The sequence below is a fragment of the Nuphar pumila genome, chromosome 16, assembly GCF_984573655.1.
Source record: "Nuphar pumila chromosome 16, dmNupPumi1.hap1.1, whole genome shotgun sequence".
NCBI classification, from domain to species: Eukaryota; Viridiplantae; Streptophyta; class Magnoliopsida; order Nymphaeales; family Nymphaeaceae; genus Nuphar; species Nuphar pumila.
Genome location: NC_143264.1, coordinates 87247650 through 87264909, shown reverse-complemented (window position 1 = coordinate 87264909; position 17260 = coordinate 87247650). Strand labels below are relative to the sequence as shown.

Sequence of the window (17260 nt, the reverse complement as noted above, 5' to 3'; positions counted from 1 at the left end):
TATTCCCCTCGGGGGTATTTGATATCTCAATCTAAATTTGCTCTTGATATCGTTTCCAGGTCTGGAATTACAGATGATAAGAAAGTAGACACTCCAGAAGTTGTCATTGTTAAAATGAAAATTGATGATGGAGAACTTCTTGATGATCCTACTTCTTATAGATAGCTTGTTGGAGCTCTTTCTTATCTTTCCATTACTAGGCCAGATATAACTCATGCGGTTCATACAGTCAGTCAGTTTCAGCATGCTCCCACCTCCGTGCACATGGGAGCGATTTTGCGTATTATTAGATACTTAAAATCCTCTCTTTCACGAGGACTCTTCTTGTATGTTTCATCTTCATTAAATTTAATTGCATATACTAATGCTGACTGGGGAGGTGATCCCAATAATAGACACTCAACTACTGGTTTTTGTGTGTTCCTAGGTGAAACCTTAATTTCGTGGAGGTGCAAGAAGCAGCAGAAAGTCTCTCTTTCCTCCACCGAAGTTGAATACAGAGCCATGGCAACCACCACTATGGAGGTTGTTTGGCTCAGACGATTGCTATCAGATATGGGAGCTAAAGCAATGCAAGCTTCAAAGATGTGTTGTGACAACAAAAGTGCGATCTACATTGCAAGCAACCAGACATTCCATGAGCGCACTAAACACATTGAGATGGATTGTCACTATGTCAGAGATAAATACTTACATGGAACCATTGATCTGCCATATGTTACATCAGAATATCAATTAGCAGACTTCTTCACCAAGCCTCTCGTTGCTCCCAGATTTCACTTCCTCTTAGACAAACTTGCGCTCATTGTATCGTAAGTTTGAGGGGGAGTGTTAAAATGTAAACTGTAATATATATATATATAATTTAATATTATTATATTTTCTTTTATTATTTTCTTTTTCTATTTTTCTTTATTTTCTTTTTTAGCATCTAGTTCAATAGAAACTAGATATTTGATCCAGTCAAGTTCCTGTTGAAACTTGACTGTGCAAATAGCTGTTGGACTGTAGTCCAACAGCTATAATAATAAATGTTGTTGGACTGTAGTCCAACAACCATATTAAGAGACGTTGGAATCCAACGTCTCTTTTGGAGAGCTCAAAATGAGCTCTCCTCTCTCTTCCATTTTTTTGTATATATAGGGGTGAACCTCTTCAATGTAAATAACCATGCTTCTTAAGCATTTTGTTCATGAATAAAGTATTATTATTTTTCAAGTGTTCTTCCTTTTATACCCTTTCAAGGGTCATGCTTGTAGTGTCTCCAATAGACACTTGTTTGTGAGTTATTTGTGCATTTGTTGAAGAACACCATTTCATTACATATTCCATTTATTCAAAAAATGAATATACTCATTCATTCCATTCATTCAAAAAATGAATCTGCTCATTCATTCCATTCATTCAAAAACTAAACTTGCTCATACAATGCATAAATTTTATTCATTCAAAAACTGAACATGTGCATACATTGCATTCATTTAAAAAATGAATCTACTCATACAATTGCATTCATTTCATTCTTTATAAAAAAAAAAGCCTTTTTATACAATTTGCACTTATTTTATTCATTTAAAAAATGAATCTGCTCATACATTGCATTTAATTCATTCATTAAAAACCGAACATGCTTATACAATTGCATTCATTTCATTCATTCAAAAATAAACATGCTCATACAATTGCATGTATTTTAATCATTCAAAAATTAAACTTGCTCATATATTATATTCATTTCATTCATTCAAAAACTGAACATGCTCATACATTTCATTCATTGCATTCATTCAAAAAAATAAACATGCTCATACATTGCATTCATTTCATTCATTTAAAACTGAATTTGCTCGTATTCATTTCATTCATTCAAAAAATGAACTTGATCATATAATCATTAATTCATTCAAAATTGAACATTCTCATACATTACATTCATTAAAAAAATGAATTTGCTCATATATTACATTCATTTCATTCATTCAAAAAATAAACATGTTCATATATTGCATTCATTCAAAAGTGAACATGCTTGTATCATTCATTTATTTAAAAGTGAATGTGCTCATACATTGTATTTAGCTTTGCAAGCAATTCCACATCATTATTGTCTTAAACATTTATTTGACTATCTACGTTTAGAGTAACTATACTGGTGGCTCAATAACTCTTCTGCATAATCAGTTTTATGAGACATCAAAGTCATAAATTCATTAAAGCTATTTTTTTTAGATTAATATAGATTTTCAATTAGTGTGATAGGTACGACAATGGACTTTAATCGTCTTAGAGGCCATCATTAATTGTTGTCGAAAAATAGTCGGATGTACAAGGCAAAAAAAATTGGCCATGGATTAGGAACAATGTTGCATAATACAAGATATGCTATTTAATCATAGAAACACACACACAAATAATTTAATAAAAAAAATAGAATAGACTATTGAACATGCAAAGATAACTTGATAACCATGCAATTATTTTACAAAATAACTAACTCATGTCAATGTTTAAAAAAAATAACAGATTAAAGTCATTTAAAAAAATAACAGGTTCAGCCGTTAAAGATGTGCTTACCGAAAAAACTTATCATCGATGATTTTTTGTCTATAAAATATTTTTGATAAATCGTCGCCTATGATTCACCAAAAATTGTTGTCGTTGGGGACTACAAAAAGCCCTAGTTTATGCGAAAATGACCCTGGGGTGCGACATTTGGTCTTTTATATAATAAATGTCACATTTAATGCTCATATGGAAATCCACTAATAAGTCATGTTGTATTCTTCTCTAATATTTGCAATGTATCAAAAAATCTCCATATTTCTCAAGAAATTCCCATAGAAAGAGCATATTCGCAATGACATGATTTGCGAAGCTAGTACCTGATTTAAAGATCGCAAAAATTTTCAACATATTATTTGCGCAGATCCTCTATATTTGTGTACATATATAGAACGAAGTTCACACAACTAATTTTGTTAACTTCTTGTAACTGAAACCTATTAAAACATTGAATACATTGCACATGAGATTCATAAATTTTTAAAGACTTAAATGTGAACATCCTCATATTTTTGTAAATCACTACTGCATTAAATGTGACGCTTCAATATTTAAAATGACTTCAAAATTTATAAATGATAGTTTATATTTTGGGGAGGATGTCATGGCTGAGGTGGAGAAGATAGGAGGTAGAGATGCTAAGGTGGTGAATTATATTGATGGTCCTCAACCAAAGGAGAAAGCCCCGATTGTGAAGAGTGTGTTGGTTGAGGAGGTGAAAGATGAACACTTGGTGAAGCAAGTGTATGCTTCGAGTCAAACTGCAGGATTCATAGGCTCAAGAGCCATATTACAAAGGATGCAGTTTCACCTCAATCATTTGCTTAAAAGAAGAGATGGTCTGCAGTTGCATTAAGAAGCCAAAGAACGAACCCCCTGATGTGGAGCCTTTCCTTATTTCATCAATTAATGATCTTGTACAATGTAGTTTGCCGAATTCAAGTAGTGCACTTAAGGATGCACATATTCTAATTGCACAAAGAGTCTCTGCAGGAACAAGTATATGCCTCCCAGTGGGCATGTGCAACATTCCAACCCTTTCCCTCTTTAAACACCAAAACCTTATGCAATTGATGATGATTTTCATGAAGTTTGTACTAAAGTTTCTAGTGAGAATGAATATTGTATGAGTAAGTTTGTTTTCTTAATAAATGAAATGAACAAATGATTGTAAAAGCAGGTTCATTTTTTAATGAATTGGATGAATGCAATTGTAGGAGCATGTTCATTTTTTAATGAATGAAATTAAGTTGTATGAACAGGTTATTTTCTTTCGAATATTGCAAGTTTCAAGAGGTTTCAGTTGCACGAAGTTCACAGATTTTGTTGTATGAACTTAGCTATGTATGTGAAGTTAGTTTGCAAAGTTTTAACCATGAAGGAAATCACAGATATGGTTATGCAATCTTCGAACTATATATGCAAACTTAGTAAAATATTTGTGAAGTTTCCATAGGTTTCAGTTATTGAAAGTTCGCATATATGGTTATGTGAATTTAGTATGATATTTGCAATGTTTTAATGTATCCGGTTAACAGGGGGGTCACAAATATAGTTATGCGAACATCGTGAGGTCCACAAAAAAAATGTGTGAATCTATCTTTAAGTGGGAGGGTGCAATACTGGAGGAGGGTACCGATATATCACGTAAACCTCAGGAGGTCCATTGTGTGAAGGTTAAAATGGTCTTTTTAATGACAAATATTTGTGGTTTTGAACATTAGGCAAATTTTTTAAAATTATAGGTTTTTAAAAAAAATGTCATTTTTGTGGTATAGTTCGATCATTTTTCACTTTTTAAATATGTGAAAAACTGCCCCAACTTGGAAGTAGAGATTTATCTTTATACAATTGGAATGTCGACAAATGTCTTCTTCCGTTGGCCTATGTCATTCTGAGAGAACCTCTCCTCATGTGCGTGCATTTGCATTTAAATTTGGGACCCAGCAGGGATCTCTTATGTGATCCCCCTCAAGTGCGACAGTCAATCATGTGACAGCATTTTGAGTGGGGTTGTGGGCCTTACAAAATTATGTCATGTGCTTGGCTGATAGCATATGAGGTTAGAGATCCATAGATCCCCTCTTTGTGTTTGGGATTTGCTCAGCAAAAAAAAAAGATAAATGGACAATATTTCCAAAAGGAACATCGTTCAAACTAATATACCAAAAATCTCATCATTGCAGAAACCCACTCACATTTAAATATGGTGATCCAACAATTATCGATCCTCACCATACAAACCATGTAGATCATTAACATGGTTAAAAAAAAAAAAGAATTGCTATAATTTTTTATACAAAAAATGTTGTATTGTATAGCTAATTTGACACGACCTTTTTACCCTTCACAATTATGAATTGACAGGATATTATAATAAAGTTTTATCACTCATCGACTAGTGCAAACTCCCACTTAAATCCAGAATTGCACGTTTGCTTTTGTTGACCTCATAAACTCTCATAAATATATTTGCAAAAAATTCAGTGAAACAGAAACTACTAAAATTACAAATATCCTACTTAATCGCATATACTTAACGAATTCACATAAATATATTTGCGCATATTTGATTATACTGTAACCACTAAAATCACAAATATCTTACTTAGTTGCATATATTTCACGAATTTGCATAAACATATGTGCGAACCTCCACTTAAACTGAATGTCGCAACATTGAAAATATTCTACTTAAAAAATTATGAATTTATAATATATATGTGAGTTTTCTTATTATTTGCGGAGTTCACAAATCATATATAAACTCGATTTTGTACCTAGGGTTTCTTCTTTTCGTTTTTGTTTGCAAGGAACTTTCTTGTAGAACCCTCTACATTATTTATCTCCAATTGCATCGATTCTCGTGTAATTTGGCATTGCATTTTGAAAAGGTTACGGTATCATCCTTGTCATCAACTTTTCTACCTACAAGTTCGAAAGGTGAGTTCCATACAAATATATATATATATATATATATATATGTGTGTGTGTGTGTGTGTGTGTGTGTGTGTGTGTGTGTGTGTGTGTGTGTGTGTGCATATTGTTTATTTTTCACTTCGAATTATTTTCTTTTTTTTTGTAGATGTGATCATTTAATTGCCCCATGCATATTTCTGTTTAGTTGTTGCTATTGATGTTTTTTGTGTGTTTTTCTGTATTGTCATCGACTTTCCCGGCCATTGGATTTACTATTTAGGGCTTACTATTTTTACGGTTTTTTTCATAGATATATATTTGTTTTTGTTGTAGATGATTTATATTTAGTTCCTTGTTCTTTAGTTAATATTTGATATTTGTATGTTGGTGTAATGGGGCTAGGGTTTACTCTACACAACCAATGAATAGGGGTTAAGAGTTTATTGTTGGTTGTTGATTTTCAGAGTGGTTGTTGTGTGCAGTTATGTTAATTGAATGTATGAAGTGCATATAGATAGTCTTTTCTCACATGTTATTTTCATTAGATGAATGATATGCTATGTAGTTGGTGTAGGCAGTTAATGATGGACTCTGAAATGGTTAGAGTATATTACCATAGCACTTAGTACCCTACTTGGCGATCTATAATCATCTCAAAAAATAGTAGCTATATGGAAGTGATGGCTTTGATGTCTCATAAAACTGGATATGTAGAAAAGTCAATGATCCTCTGATACAGTTTTTGTCTGAACCTAGATATCCAACATATGTAGATGGTTGTGTTGGATGATAATGATGTGAAATCGATGTTATTTTATGGTGACATTTACTTAGTTGCTCATAAAGATAAATAAGTGGAAAATGTGCATCTATCTTAGGCACCATCTATCGAGTTGAGTCCTTTATCGATCATCCAACTATCTTAAGCAATAAATGCTATTGATGTTGTGCATAATCAAAAGATCACTGCAAAAGATATGGAATCGTGTGGGTAAACTAGTACTAGTGATCTTCATCGCAGTAGTTTGAATGTCATACAACCTTCTTAGACATACGATAAAGTTAAGTATAAGTTATAATTTTTATGTAATTTTGATATAATTTATGGTTGAGATGTAGGTGTGATGATGAATATGATATTTTAATGGTTAATCTTAAATATTGGAAATGCAGGAATATTGCATGCATGAAAATAAATGAAGTGATAGATACGATGAAATTTGATTTAGTTGGTTCAACCGAACAGTCAATTAGTGGTAGCAGCAATCATGTTGATAGTGAAGAATCAGATGATAACGATGATGATGAGTATGCCATGTCGATAGGGGAAGACGAAGACAGGGATGACATGGGACAAATAATGACGGGTGAAAGTGATCCACCAATGACATTTGAGAATTCAAACCCTTGGTATGTTGTATAATTATATAAACATTTTTTGGCCGGTATAATTTGTTTATGTTTTTACACTAATGAGAAGTTGAATGAGTTTTCATTCAATGGATTCTCATATAATGAAGAGCAATAGAAAATCATTGAAGCGGAGACATTTCATTTGTATAACTAATTGCGTAACAAAAAATTTAATGAATATGAACAATTTTAGTGGCTAACAACAGACTCAAACAATCGAGAAATTGCTTTTGGCAAATGATTTAATGATCTACAGCTCTGTCGCGAGTTTTTCAAAGATCATGTGATCAAGAAGAACTATAAAGCAAAATTTATAAAGAATTGCAATAACAGAGTCACTATTGTATGCACGAGAAAGAACTCACAGCTAATAGTTGATTTTTCTTGGAAGATCCATTGCACAAAGGTACGCAAAGCAGGGTTCCTTCAAGTGGAGAAGTATCAAAGTGAATATATATGTGGTGGATCACTAGGAAACCTTATAGTGTAGAAAGTACTTTTCAAGTGGATTGCATGTGTTATTCACAAATACATGCACAGTAACCCAAAGATAACTTTAAGAAAAATCATTAATGACATCAGCCGCGAGGAAGGTGTGGAGGTTACTTACAAACAAGCATGGTGTGAACGAGAACAGATTAAGACGACATTATATGGTTCATTCAAAGTCTCCTTTAAGATTCTTCTCACCTAATTGGATCATTTAGTGAAGGCTAATCGAAGATTGCTAGGGTACATTCAAACCGATCGAAAAGATCGATTTCAGTACATGTTCTTATCCTTTCAGCCAAGCATAGACAACTTTTGAAATGATGCCCTCCAATTCGTATGGTAGATGGAACATTCCTAAATAAAGATAGGTCGTTATATTGTTGTCGACCCATAGTATTGATTTTTGTGATGAGATGTTTCTAGTAATATTTGCATTTGTTGATAAAGAGTCCAATGAGTCATTAACATGATTTTTAGAGCGTCTAAATCATGAATTCTACACTTTGACGAGTTTAAAGAGAGGAGTATTGACAATTATCTCTTATAGGCATAAATGTTTAAAATATGTTGTTCCTCACATATAACCTACATATCATGGTAGATTTTGCATGAAGCATTTGATAGAGAACTTTTCGAAGAATTTTGGTTCACCACTCAGTGCACTTTGGTGGAGTGCAGTTTGAGCAACCAGGATAGAACCGTGCAATTATTTTCTTAAAAAAATTAAAGAACAAGACAAAGATGCATACAATTATATTGCCACTGACGTGGAACCAAAACATTAGGCTAATAATTACTTTCTAGCGAAAAAATATGGGTACTTAACGCCTAATATAACGAAGATCTTTAATTAGTGGATTCTCGCCATACGTGACAAGACCCTAATTCCTCTTATTGAAAAGCTTTGTTTCATGTTGATAAAACTTTTTGAGAAAGTAAAAAATGTCGGGCAGCATATGATAGGCATTGTGGTATCGAAGGTAAAAAAAAAAGGCTAAAGAAATTGAAGAAAAAAGCACAACAAATACATGTGCAAGTAGTGCATTGCCTCTGACATCGGTAAGAAGCCTGCGGCCGATCTCATTGTTACAATATTGATCTTTAGAAGCACTTGTTATATTATTAAGAGTGGCAGGTTAGTTGGATTTTTTGTGAACATGTGATTGCATTTATTTTGTATGAGGGCAACCTATCAAAAGATTATTGTCACAAGTTCTTCATAGTTGAATTGTATCAAGCTACGTATAATTAATATTTATTCTTAAATTTTAATAATAAATATTATTTGTGTTTTAATTCAGTTATGATGATTGTTTGTTCTTTAACCCACCTATAATGTTTAATCCAAAGAAAAATGTTATTTTTGCTGATTTTAAAAGAAAAAAAATGTGATTTTTTTTAGTTAAAATTTGGGGGCGTTATAAGAAGGTGTTAGTGAGGGAAAGGAATTTGAGGATCGGAATGTTGTTATTTTGGAACTCCCCGCCTAAGATCACACTAAGTCAGATTTGATATTGATGCGATTAAGGAACACATAATCACAATAAAAAAAGCAGCAAAGAAACATTAAAAAAATAGTGCATGCCATGGAATGCCCATTGCTGGCAATAAATTGGCAGGGAGTGCTTCGGTGTAAAGAAGACTATGTACGTCATAGTTTCATTTGAGGAAGAAGATTTGACACGCTATATAGGCTATGTTTTGGAACTTTGCATTGGAACACGATTTCCACGTGTAGTCAAAATATGGCTTTGGAGCTGACAATACCACAAGTTGCTTGAACCCCGACTACACATCATCAAGAACTTAATCTACTATATACTCGAATTAGCCCTCGGGAGGCTTGTTCAATAGTCTCTGAGTAGGAGTTGTTCACTAGGTTGAGACAAGGAGCTTGGTCAATTGTCATTTGTCTCAAACTCAAGGCCGTCCTTTGCACACATTAATAGCTAGCTAAAAAGAGGTGCAAATAGGGGTGGGCATCTGACCAGGCCGATCAGGCTGCTGACTGAGCCAGCTTGGCCAATGGCACGGCTCATTTACTATCAGGTCGGGTTTTGGCCAGGTTCTTAATGGGCTCAGGTTTGAAGAGAGGCTCATGGCCCAGCTCATTGGCCGGCAGGTGTGATTTGGTGCAATTAATTATATTTTTTCTAAAATAAGTACAAATAATTAGGTAATTAAAAGTAATTAACAAGTTCTCATGTACCCAAGTTACTATGTGATTTCTAGTTTTCATAAAAAAATTAAATTTACTTTTTTATTTTTTATAACTCAGGCCCATCGGGCTGGGCCCTGTGCGCTAATGGACCAGGCTGAGTTTTGGCCTGGTTCCTAACAGGCTTGGGCCTAAAATCCTGGCCCTTGGTGAGCCGGGTCAGCTTGGCCCATCGGGCCCGCCCAGCCTGTTGCCCACCCCTAGGTGGAAACACTTTTAAGGTATAAAGAAAATTTCAGTTAAGGTCACTTAATTTGAAAAATGAGTTTTATTTCTGAAATTTAAAACACTAGCGGTTCTTTCTTGAAAACGGTTAAATGAGGACCTCAGTTTTGTTTCTTATATCGTTCATTCGAATTAAAAAATACTCATTCATCTTTATATATATATATATATATATATATATATATATATATATACAGAAATTTGTAGTTGTGCAATCCTTAGGTGTGTAGCTATTGTGGAACAATGCTGATGGCCAGCAGTTCTTTTGGGACCTTTAGCGGCGGTCAAAACCATCGCTAACGCTCACAGGTTATGCACTTGACATTAATAAAAATGCTTTTTAGCGTGGTCCACAACTGCAGCTAAAGAGTGTTTTGAGTGTTTTTTATGCTGTTGTCAGTGTTTTTTACGAAAAATGCTAACTCCACTCTAAGTTGCGCTCACTATATATATATATATATATATATATATATATATATATATATATATATATATATATATATATATATATATATATATATACCCGACCTGTGGCCGGGTGGGCCGGTTGCTCACCCCTAGTTGGCAATTTTCACGCTCATGCCTGAGATTTCGGGTTCATGTCAGGTCGGTACTCAATGCAAACCGGACCTGTTGACAGCCCGACTGAGAAGTGGGAAATCTGAAATCCGTGGATGAGCAAGAGCACATCAGGTCATATTCTAGATATCGGCTCGCTGGGCTATATCCGATATCCACCGCACATCTCACTGGAGAACCATACACCTCAATTGGAAACCGTCAGGGGGGGCCATGTGATCCGCTCCCACTCTTGTGGATGGCCTTAGCAGAGAGACAGATGAGATAGGATCTGTCAAACGCTGGCAGCGGTTACAACCACAAACCCACAAGTAGGACCCACAGAGCGGTGGATTCGCTCTCGAGACTAGATTGCGTCCTCCAACTTGGCCCAATGAAATCCAAGTTACTAGATTAGGCGGCCAATAGGAGCAGTAGTTTGGATTTGGCAGCCAAGGAAACCCGCCCTCCCTTTTATATTACGGTCCCGAGAAGGCCATCACCACCACCACCACCACCACCATTCAAAATCCAATCTATCAATCTTACAGAAGGGAAGAGCTAAGGGAAGATGGCGAGCATGGTGAGGAGTTGTGGAGTGGCAGCCATTCCTTCCTTCTTGTCTCCCACAAAGTCTAAATTCGTAAACCCACTTTCGTTGCCAACCTGCTCAAACGCCTCTTCTCGCTTGACCATGTCCGCTGAATGGATGCCCGGCCAGCCACGCCCTCCCTATCTAGATGGCTCTGCACCAGGGTCTCTCTCTCTCTCTCTCTCTCTCTCTCTCTCTCTCTCTCTCTCTCTCTCTCTCTCTGCATGCTAATTAAATTAAACCCCTTGTTTACTCTCTGTTGTGCAGAGACTTCGGTTTTGACCCACTTAAACTCGGGGAGGTACCAGAAAATCTGGAGAGGTTCAGGGAGTCCGAGCTTATCCATTGCAGATGGGCGATGCTTGCAGTTGTATGTATCGATCCAAAGCAAACCATCATCTGAATTTTACTCTTTTATTATCCAAAAAAAAAATGCTCTTTTTCTCCTCCTTTCTGCTAAAAAAGAAAACATGATAATTTAGACAATCTACATACCACTCCTCCACCTTCCATTTCCATTTACAAAATGGAAATGGAGTATGTATAATGTATTCATGCGCCCCATTGTCCGTTTCAAAAGGGCGTGAATATTGCGATTTAGAAAAAAAAGGCATGCCAAAACTGCGAAAATTACAATTGGATTCGAAAACTAATTTTATGATTTGAGAGAAAACAGATATGTCCGAGAGATTTGGCATCTATTACTTGGCCTTTACGATCGTTGGTGCTGATGTATGGGTTTTGGTTTTATGCAGCCAGGGATTTTGGTCCCGGAGGCACTGGGGTTGGGCAACTGGGTGAAGGCTCAGGAATGGGCAGCGGTGCCTGGTGGGCAGGCAACATACTTGGGCAACCCAGTCCCCTGGGGCACCCTCCCCACCATCCTGGTTATCGAGTTCCTAGCAATCGCCTTTGTTGAGCACCAGCGCAGCATGGAGAAAGACCCCGAGAAAAAGAAGTACCCGGGCGGTGCCTTCGACCCACTCGGTTATTCCAAGGACCCTGTCAAGCTGAAGGAATACAAAATCAAAGAGATCAAGAACGGTTAGTCATTAGTGGTCCCTCAGACATGTCAGTGCGTTTAATTGTTTTTTTCCGCTCTCCCCACCCACTCCGGCACCTAACCTACTTTTTTCTTGACAATCCACAGGTCGACTCGCCCTGCTCGCTTTTGTAGGATTCTGCGTGCAGCAATCTGCATATCCTGGAACGGGGCCACTCGAAAATCTGGCTACTCACCTTGCTGACCCATGGCACAGGAACATTGGTGAGGTCATCATTCCCAAATCCATCCTCCCCTACTGAACACCACTGTAAAATTCCATCTTGAACTTATAACGCGTTTTTTGTGGTTTCCTTTTTGTTATTTCTGTCAAAAGAACAAAAAAAGGAAGGTTTCTTGCTTCCATTCTTATGCTGAAGCTTTTCATCCTATATCCTTTTGCTGGTTCACCTAATTTCATGCAATCACTTTGAATGGTGGTGCCTTGAATGATGCAGTTTGCTTCGATCTATGAAAATCTGTTGAGCTCCTGTCTAAATTTTTCCTATTAGCATGATAAGGTTGCATCCAACTTCCAACCATAACAAATGGAACCGCCAGTGTTACCATGACAGGTCCACCTCAAAACAAGAAGAGTTGGAGAGGCATCACTATGCCGCATGAGCACATATTGCATACACATCCTCGCGCGCGCGCGCGTGTGTGTGTGTGTGTGTGTGTGTGAGAGAGAGAGAGAGAGAGAGAGAGAGAGAGAGAGAGAGAGAGAGAGAGAGACTATTGGGCTTTTAAAGTGGCACAGTCCCTTGTTTGCGTTGATCAGATTTAACTACAGATGTATGTGATATAGCTTGTGATAGTAGGTTTACTCATATCCAATGTACTATAAGATTCAATTTTTTACAGTGGGAAATCAATTGCCCAACATGAAGAAAGTAAATAAAACATAAAACATCTTAAACATGATCCAAAGGCTAGTTTTTTATTTTGAAGTTTGGATCTATGTAGATTATGAGTATACCGCCATAAGCTATAGTGGTTTACTACCACAATAGGCCTATGCACTCATGAACACTACCAAGCTGTTGGAACTTCACAAGTTTGAAATCCATGGTTGCATGTCCCTCGCCAAGAGGCCGAAGCTGGGTGTACTTTTTTAGTCGGCAAAGGGGGGCTTGAGGTTTTACGTAATGAGGCGATTCTACCCCAATTATCCAAATAAAAAAAGGTTAAGTAGGCTCCCGTGTTTAAGTGACATAACACTACATGAGGATCTGCATTCAGATTTGAAGTCAGATGGAGATTAGCTAAAACCGAATCGGGATCCAACTTGCTTGAAATCTGTCATTTACATGCATCTGGATTCAGATTTTTTATTTGCAGTTTTCTTGAATTCAGAAGCAAAACTTGATACGAATCTGGTTCTGAATATTAATTTGATCCGACTTTGGCTACCAAATCCAACTAAATAAGGGATTTGAATTCGTTTGCATCCCTAGTCATGACATGCCCTGTTGTTTTTTTGTTGTTAGCATAAGCCACCATATCTTTTATGGTTTTTTCTTGGAGCGAAAATGAATTCAAAGGGGAAATCACAAATGCTTCTGGTCCCCTGCAATCTTGAGCATAGGTAAGGGATAGATAACACATACCAACGGGGGCTCCGCTTGTCTGGCAGGAGTAGTTAGTGCTTGTCACCTTATGTTGGGACGTTGCAAGTCGGAATCCCAGTGGTATATGTTGTATATCTGGTAGGGGTCTGTAGAAAAAAAGGGATAGATAACATGAAGCCAGCAACATGAATAAACGATCCGCTTCTAGAACTACCGACTCAGTGGCTACTTTAAACAGGCAACTATTGTATAGCATGTTTGGTGCAACGCTATTTTTGGGAACATTATTATTGGTTTAGCAGTGATACTTTTTTTGGGATTTATCACCCAGCATGAAGACCTGATCTCACTGGCTCAGCCAATACCTACAGGAGGCGTAAAACTCCCGAGGCTAGGAGACACACACACACACCGCCCCTGGGGCCCATGCTGCCACCACAGGAAAACTAACCTTTACTGGCGCTAAAATAGCGCCAGTATATGGTGCTACCAGTAAAAGCTTTACTGGCACGTTTTTTTTAGTGGCAAAAAATTTTTATTATAGTGTAACAACCATTTTCAATGGCCCCATATAAAACAGAGCCAGTGAACCCTTTTACTGGTGCGTAGTGGGGGATGCGCCAGTGAAAAGGTTTTTCTTGTAATGTGGGCGTCGGCTTGCGCAGAGAGGAGACGCTCATGGGAATCAATCCTTCACCACCCATCTAGTGGCCAGGGCCCCACTCCACTACACCAAACCCCCTTGGGGCTTAGCAGCGATTCCATGTAAAATAATTTTACAAGCACTACTTTATGTGTTGAATTGGAAAAGATATTTTATGTCATGTACAAACGCGAGTGATTCCCAAAACCGGTGGCACAGTAAAAGGTTTCAAGAGTCTTTTTGGAGGCAATTTCCAGCTAGGCTACAAGCCTTGAGGCTTTATCAGGATAACAGCTTTTCAATTTGGGGTCAATCTCATAGACAATCGGCAGCTATGTCACACGGACTCTTCTAACAGGGCACCGGTGGGTGCTACACTCGGACACAACTTCCTTTGTGTTAGGTGAAGTTTCTATCCAAAAGTAGATTCAGTTAGCCCTCATCAAGTCTATTTTTATCTATATTATATATATAATTTTTAACAGTTAACTTAAAACTGTTAAAAATTATATATATATATCCTCCCCACACACCCAAGTTTTTTTAAAGTGTCACATCGCGGCATCCACACCCGTACTTGCACCTCCACCTGCACCTATGTGACATAGATCGGCAGTCATCCAAGAGGAAAGCCTTGACTCATTTTGCAAGACTCAACTCTTCTTTTAGATAATGGGCATGTCGATACTTTGCCAACCTGTTAGTGGATTCAAAATGCAGGAAGTTACCAGAAGAGCCTCCTTAAGGGGAGAAGCACGCCGAAGCAGGAAGCACCACATAGAGGAAACTCGTGTCTCACTCGCTTCTCAAATCGCATCCTTTTTGTTTCTGACTCATTTATTCCACACTTATCCTTTGTTTTTTGTGTTTTTCATTGTATTATTTATTTTTTTGGCTTTTCCCTCACTTCCAGCTCATTTTCTTCACATTTCCTTTTTCGCTTCACACACACTTCCACAATAACTTCTAAAACAAAACCCACTTCACGCTTCATATTACTTTTTAGCAATTGCTTCTCTTTTTTGCTTCATCCATCACTTCCAGTATCCATTTCACTTCCTGGTAACTATGAGCAGGATTTCCACTACAAGAAAAACCCTTTTTAAAACCTTTGTTGGCACAAGAATATACCAAAAGCAGCGCCAGGAAAGGTGTCGTTGTTAGAAAGGTGTCGCCGTTAATGCATTTTTTGGAGAAACTTTACATCACCAGGAAATATTGTTTTTCACTAGCGCAAATTTGCACCAGCAAAAATTTAATACTGGCGTAGTTCTGCGGCGTAGTTCTGCACCAGTAAAGATATTTCACAAAATTGAAATATCTTTTACTGGTGCAGCTCTGCGACAATATAGATCTTTCAAAAAAATGGAAGGATCTTTTACTGGCACAAAATTGCATCAGTAAAAACTGTTTACTGGTGCAATATTGCACCAGCAAAAGTCCTTTTTTTTTAATAATACATTTATTGTGCCAATAAAAAACACAAGGATTATTGACACAGTTTTTGCGCCAGTAAAAACAATTTTTTTTTTCAAAATAAACTTTATAAATTCTTCCAAATAAAGACTCCGACTTAGTAGAACAACAACAGAACCCACAAGAGAACTCAATGCTCAAGTTGCAACACACTAAGAAACAATTTAAAAAAAAAAGAAATTTGAAAAAAAATATGCTAGTTTATTTCCATATACAGTTAAATGTTTAAATCCCATATGTAACATGTATGCACACTCAAAACTACCAGAGAACTTGTGTCAAATTTGCTAGAATTCATCCAGTTGCAAAGTACCATAACAAACATTAAGCATGTTATACTATTGTAGGCATCAAATAATGGAAAATACTTGTAACGCTCCAAATTTTTAACTTGTGATTTCGAAAACATTAATGAAAACCCTTTCAAAGGTTAGGGTTTCAACTTTTAAAAACGTCAGTAGAAGCAATTTAGAAAAGAAAATAAGTTGACAAAATTTTGGGCATGTTAGCTTTAGAATCATCATCTATAAAACAACTACTCAAGGAAAGTGAGGAACAAAACTATAGATTATTCATAGAATTTGTAATTCATTACAAAAATGAGCACTTCTCTCACAATTCAAAAATCTAAAAACAACCTAAAGCACAGAGTCAGGATGCCAGTAGAAAGATGGAAATCTTGAGTCAAGTTGCATCGCGTCATCGGTCGTCTGTAAGGTCCTACTCGTCACCTGCCTATAAAATGGGTCAGTTTTATAACAAACTGATAGGTGCACGAACAGACAATGAAAAATAAATAAAGTAGGACATTCATAAGATAAATAATTTATTTCATAAAAAATAATAACTAAAATACATAATTGAAATGCGAGAAAGTAAATCTATTCTAACATGAGCAACATATGCAAAGAACTATTATACTAAAAGAAATATTCATCATAAGACATAAGCAACATCGTAAGCAGTATGAATCTCATTAATCTACAACTATTGTGAACATGATATTCTTTAAGTTTTAATATTAATTGGCTTGTGGGTACACACAGGCGCAAAATATGAAAACAGTCGAGACCGATTCGAGGGTTTATTATGTCAAGTATTTTTCATTAACCCGGGTGGCTAACTGAGTCCGCTCCTAAGGGGATGGTCAATGACCAAGAGAGTAAGTCCTCAAAGGCATTCGTGACCCATGGATGCATCCAACTTCTGTAGAAGTACCTAAAAGCTACAACCTAGGATAGTTTATGGTAGTCATATTTCCCCTAACTTCGATGACTAGAGAAGTCGAGTCTTTTGTCGTGGAGTGATTGTTAACAACTTGTCCATCAGAGTTTTCATACCATCCATCCTCTTTCTTGATGAATCGTTAGAGTCAAATGAGCATGATAGGAGTTTCTTTCTATTAGACTCACTCGAGCATCTTGCATGTGAAGGTGAGTTATCACCATTTATGTGATCTCAACATTGTGTTATATGTTGCCACAACCTCATCATCCAAACATTGCAACACCAACATAACATACTTATCTAAAAGTACAGTCATACTTGT

General features: G+C 36.5%; 1 protein-coding gene across 1 annotated transcript; it reads left to right on the top strand.

Moving 5' to 3' along the window:
* Positions 1 to 10813: 10813 nt before the first annotated feature.
* LOC149814008 (chlorophyll a-b binding protein 6, chloroplastic-like) lies at positions 10814 to 12413 on the top strand. Its single transcript, XM_089992498.1, has 4 exons — positions 10814 to 11143; positions 11247 to 11349; positions 11735 to 12023; positions 12130 to 12413. The coding sequence occupies exons 1-4, from the start codon at positions 10959 to 10961 to the stop codon at positions 12282 to 12284; spliced, it is 732 nt and encodes a 243-aa protein (XP_089848624.1). The 5' UTR covers positions 10814 to 10958; the 3' UTR covers positions 12285 to 12413.
* The last annotated feature ends 4847 nt before the right edge of the window (positions 12414 to 17260 follow it).

Coding starts and splice junctions, on each gene's coding strand:
- LOC149814008 (XM_089992498.1), top strand. CDS start 10,959: ATGGCGAGCATGGTGAGGAGTTGTGGAGTGGCAGCCATTCCTTCCTTC. Junction 11,350..11,734: donor GATGGGCGATGCTTGCAGTT/GTATGTATCGAT, acceptor GGTTTTATGCAG/CCAGGGATTTTGGTCCCGGA. Junction 12,024..12,129: donor AATCAAAGAGATCAAGAACG/GTTAGTCATTAG, acceptor GACAATCCACAG/GTCGACTCGCCCTGCTCGCT.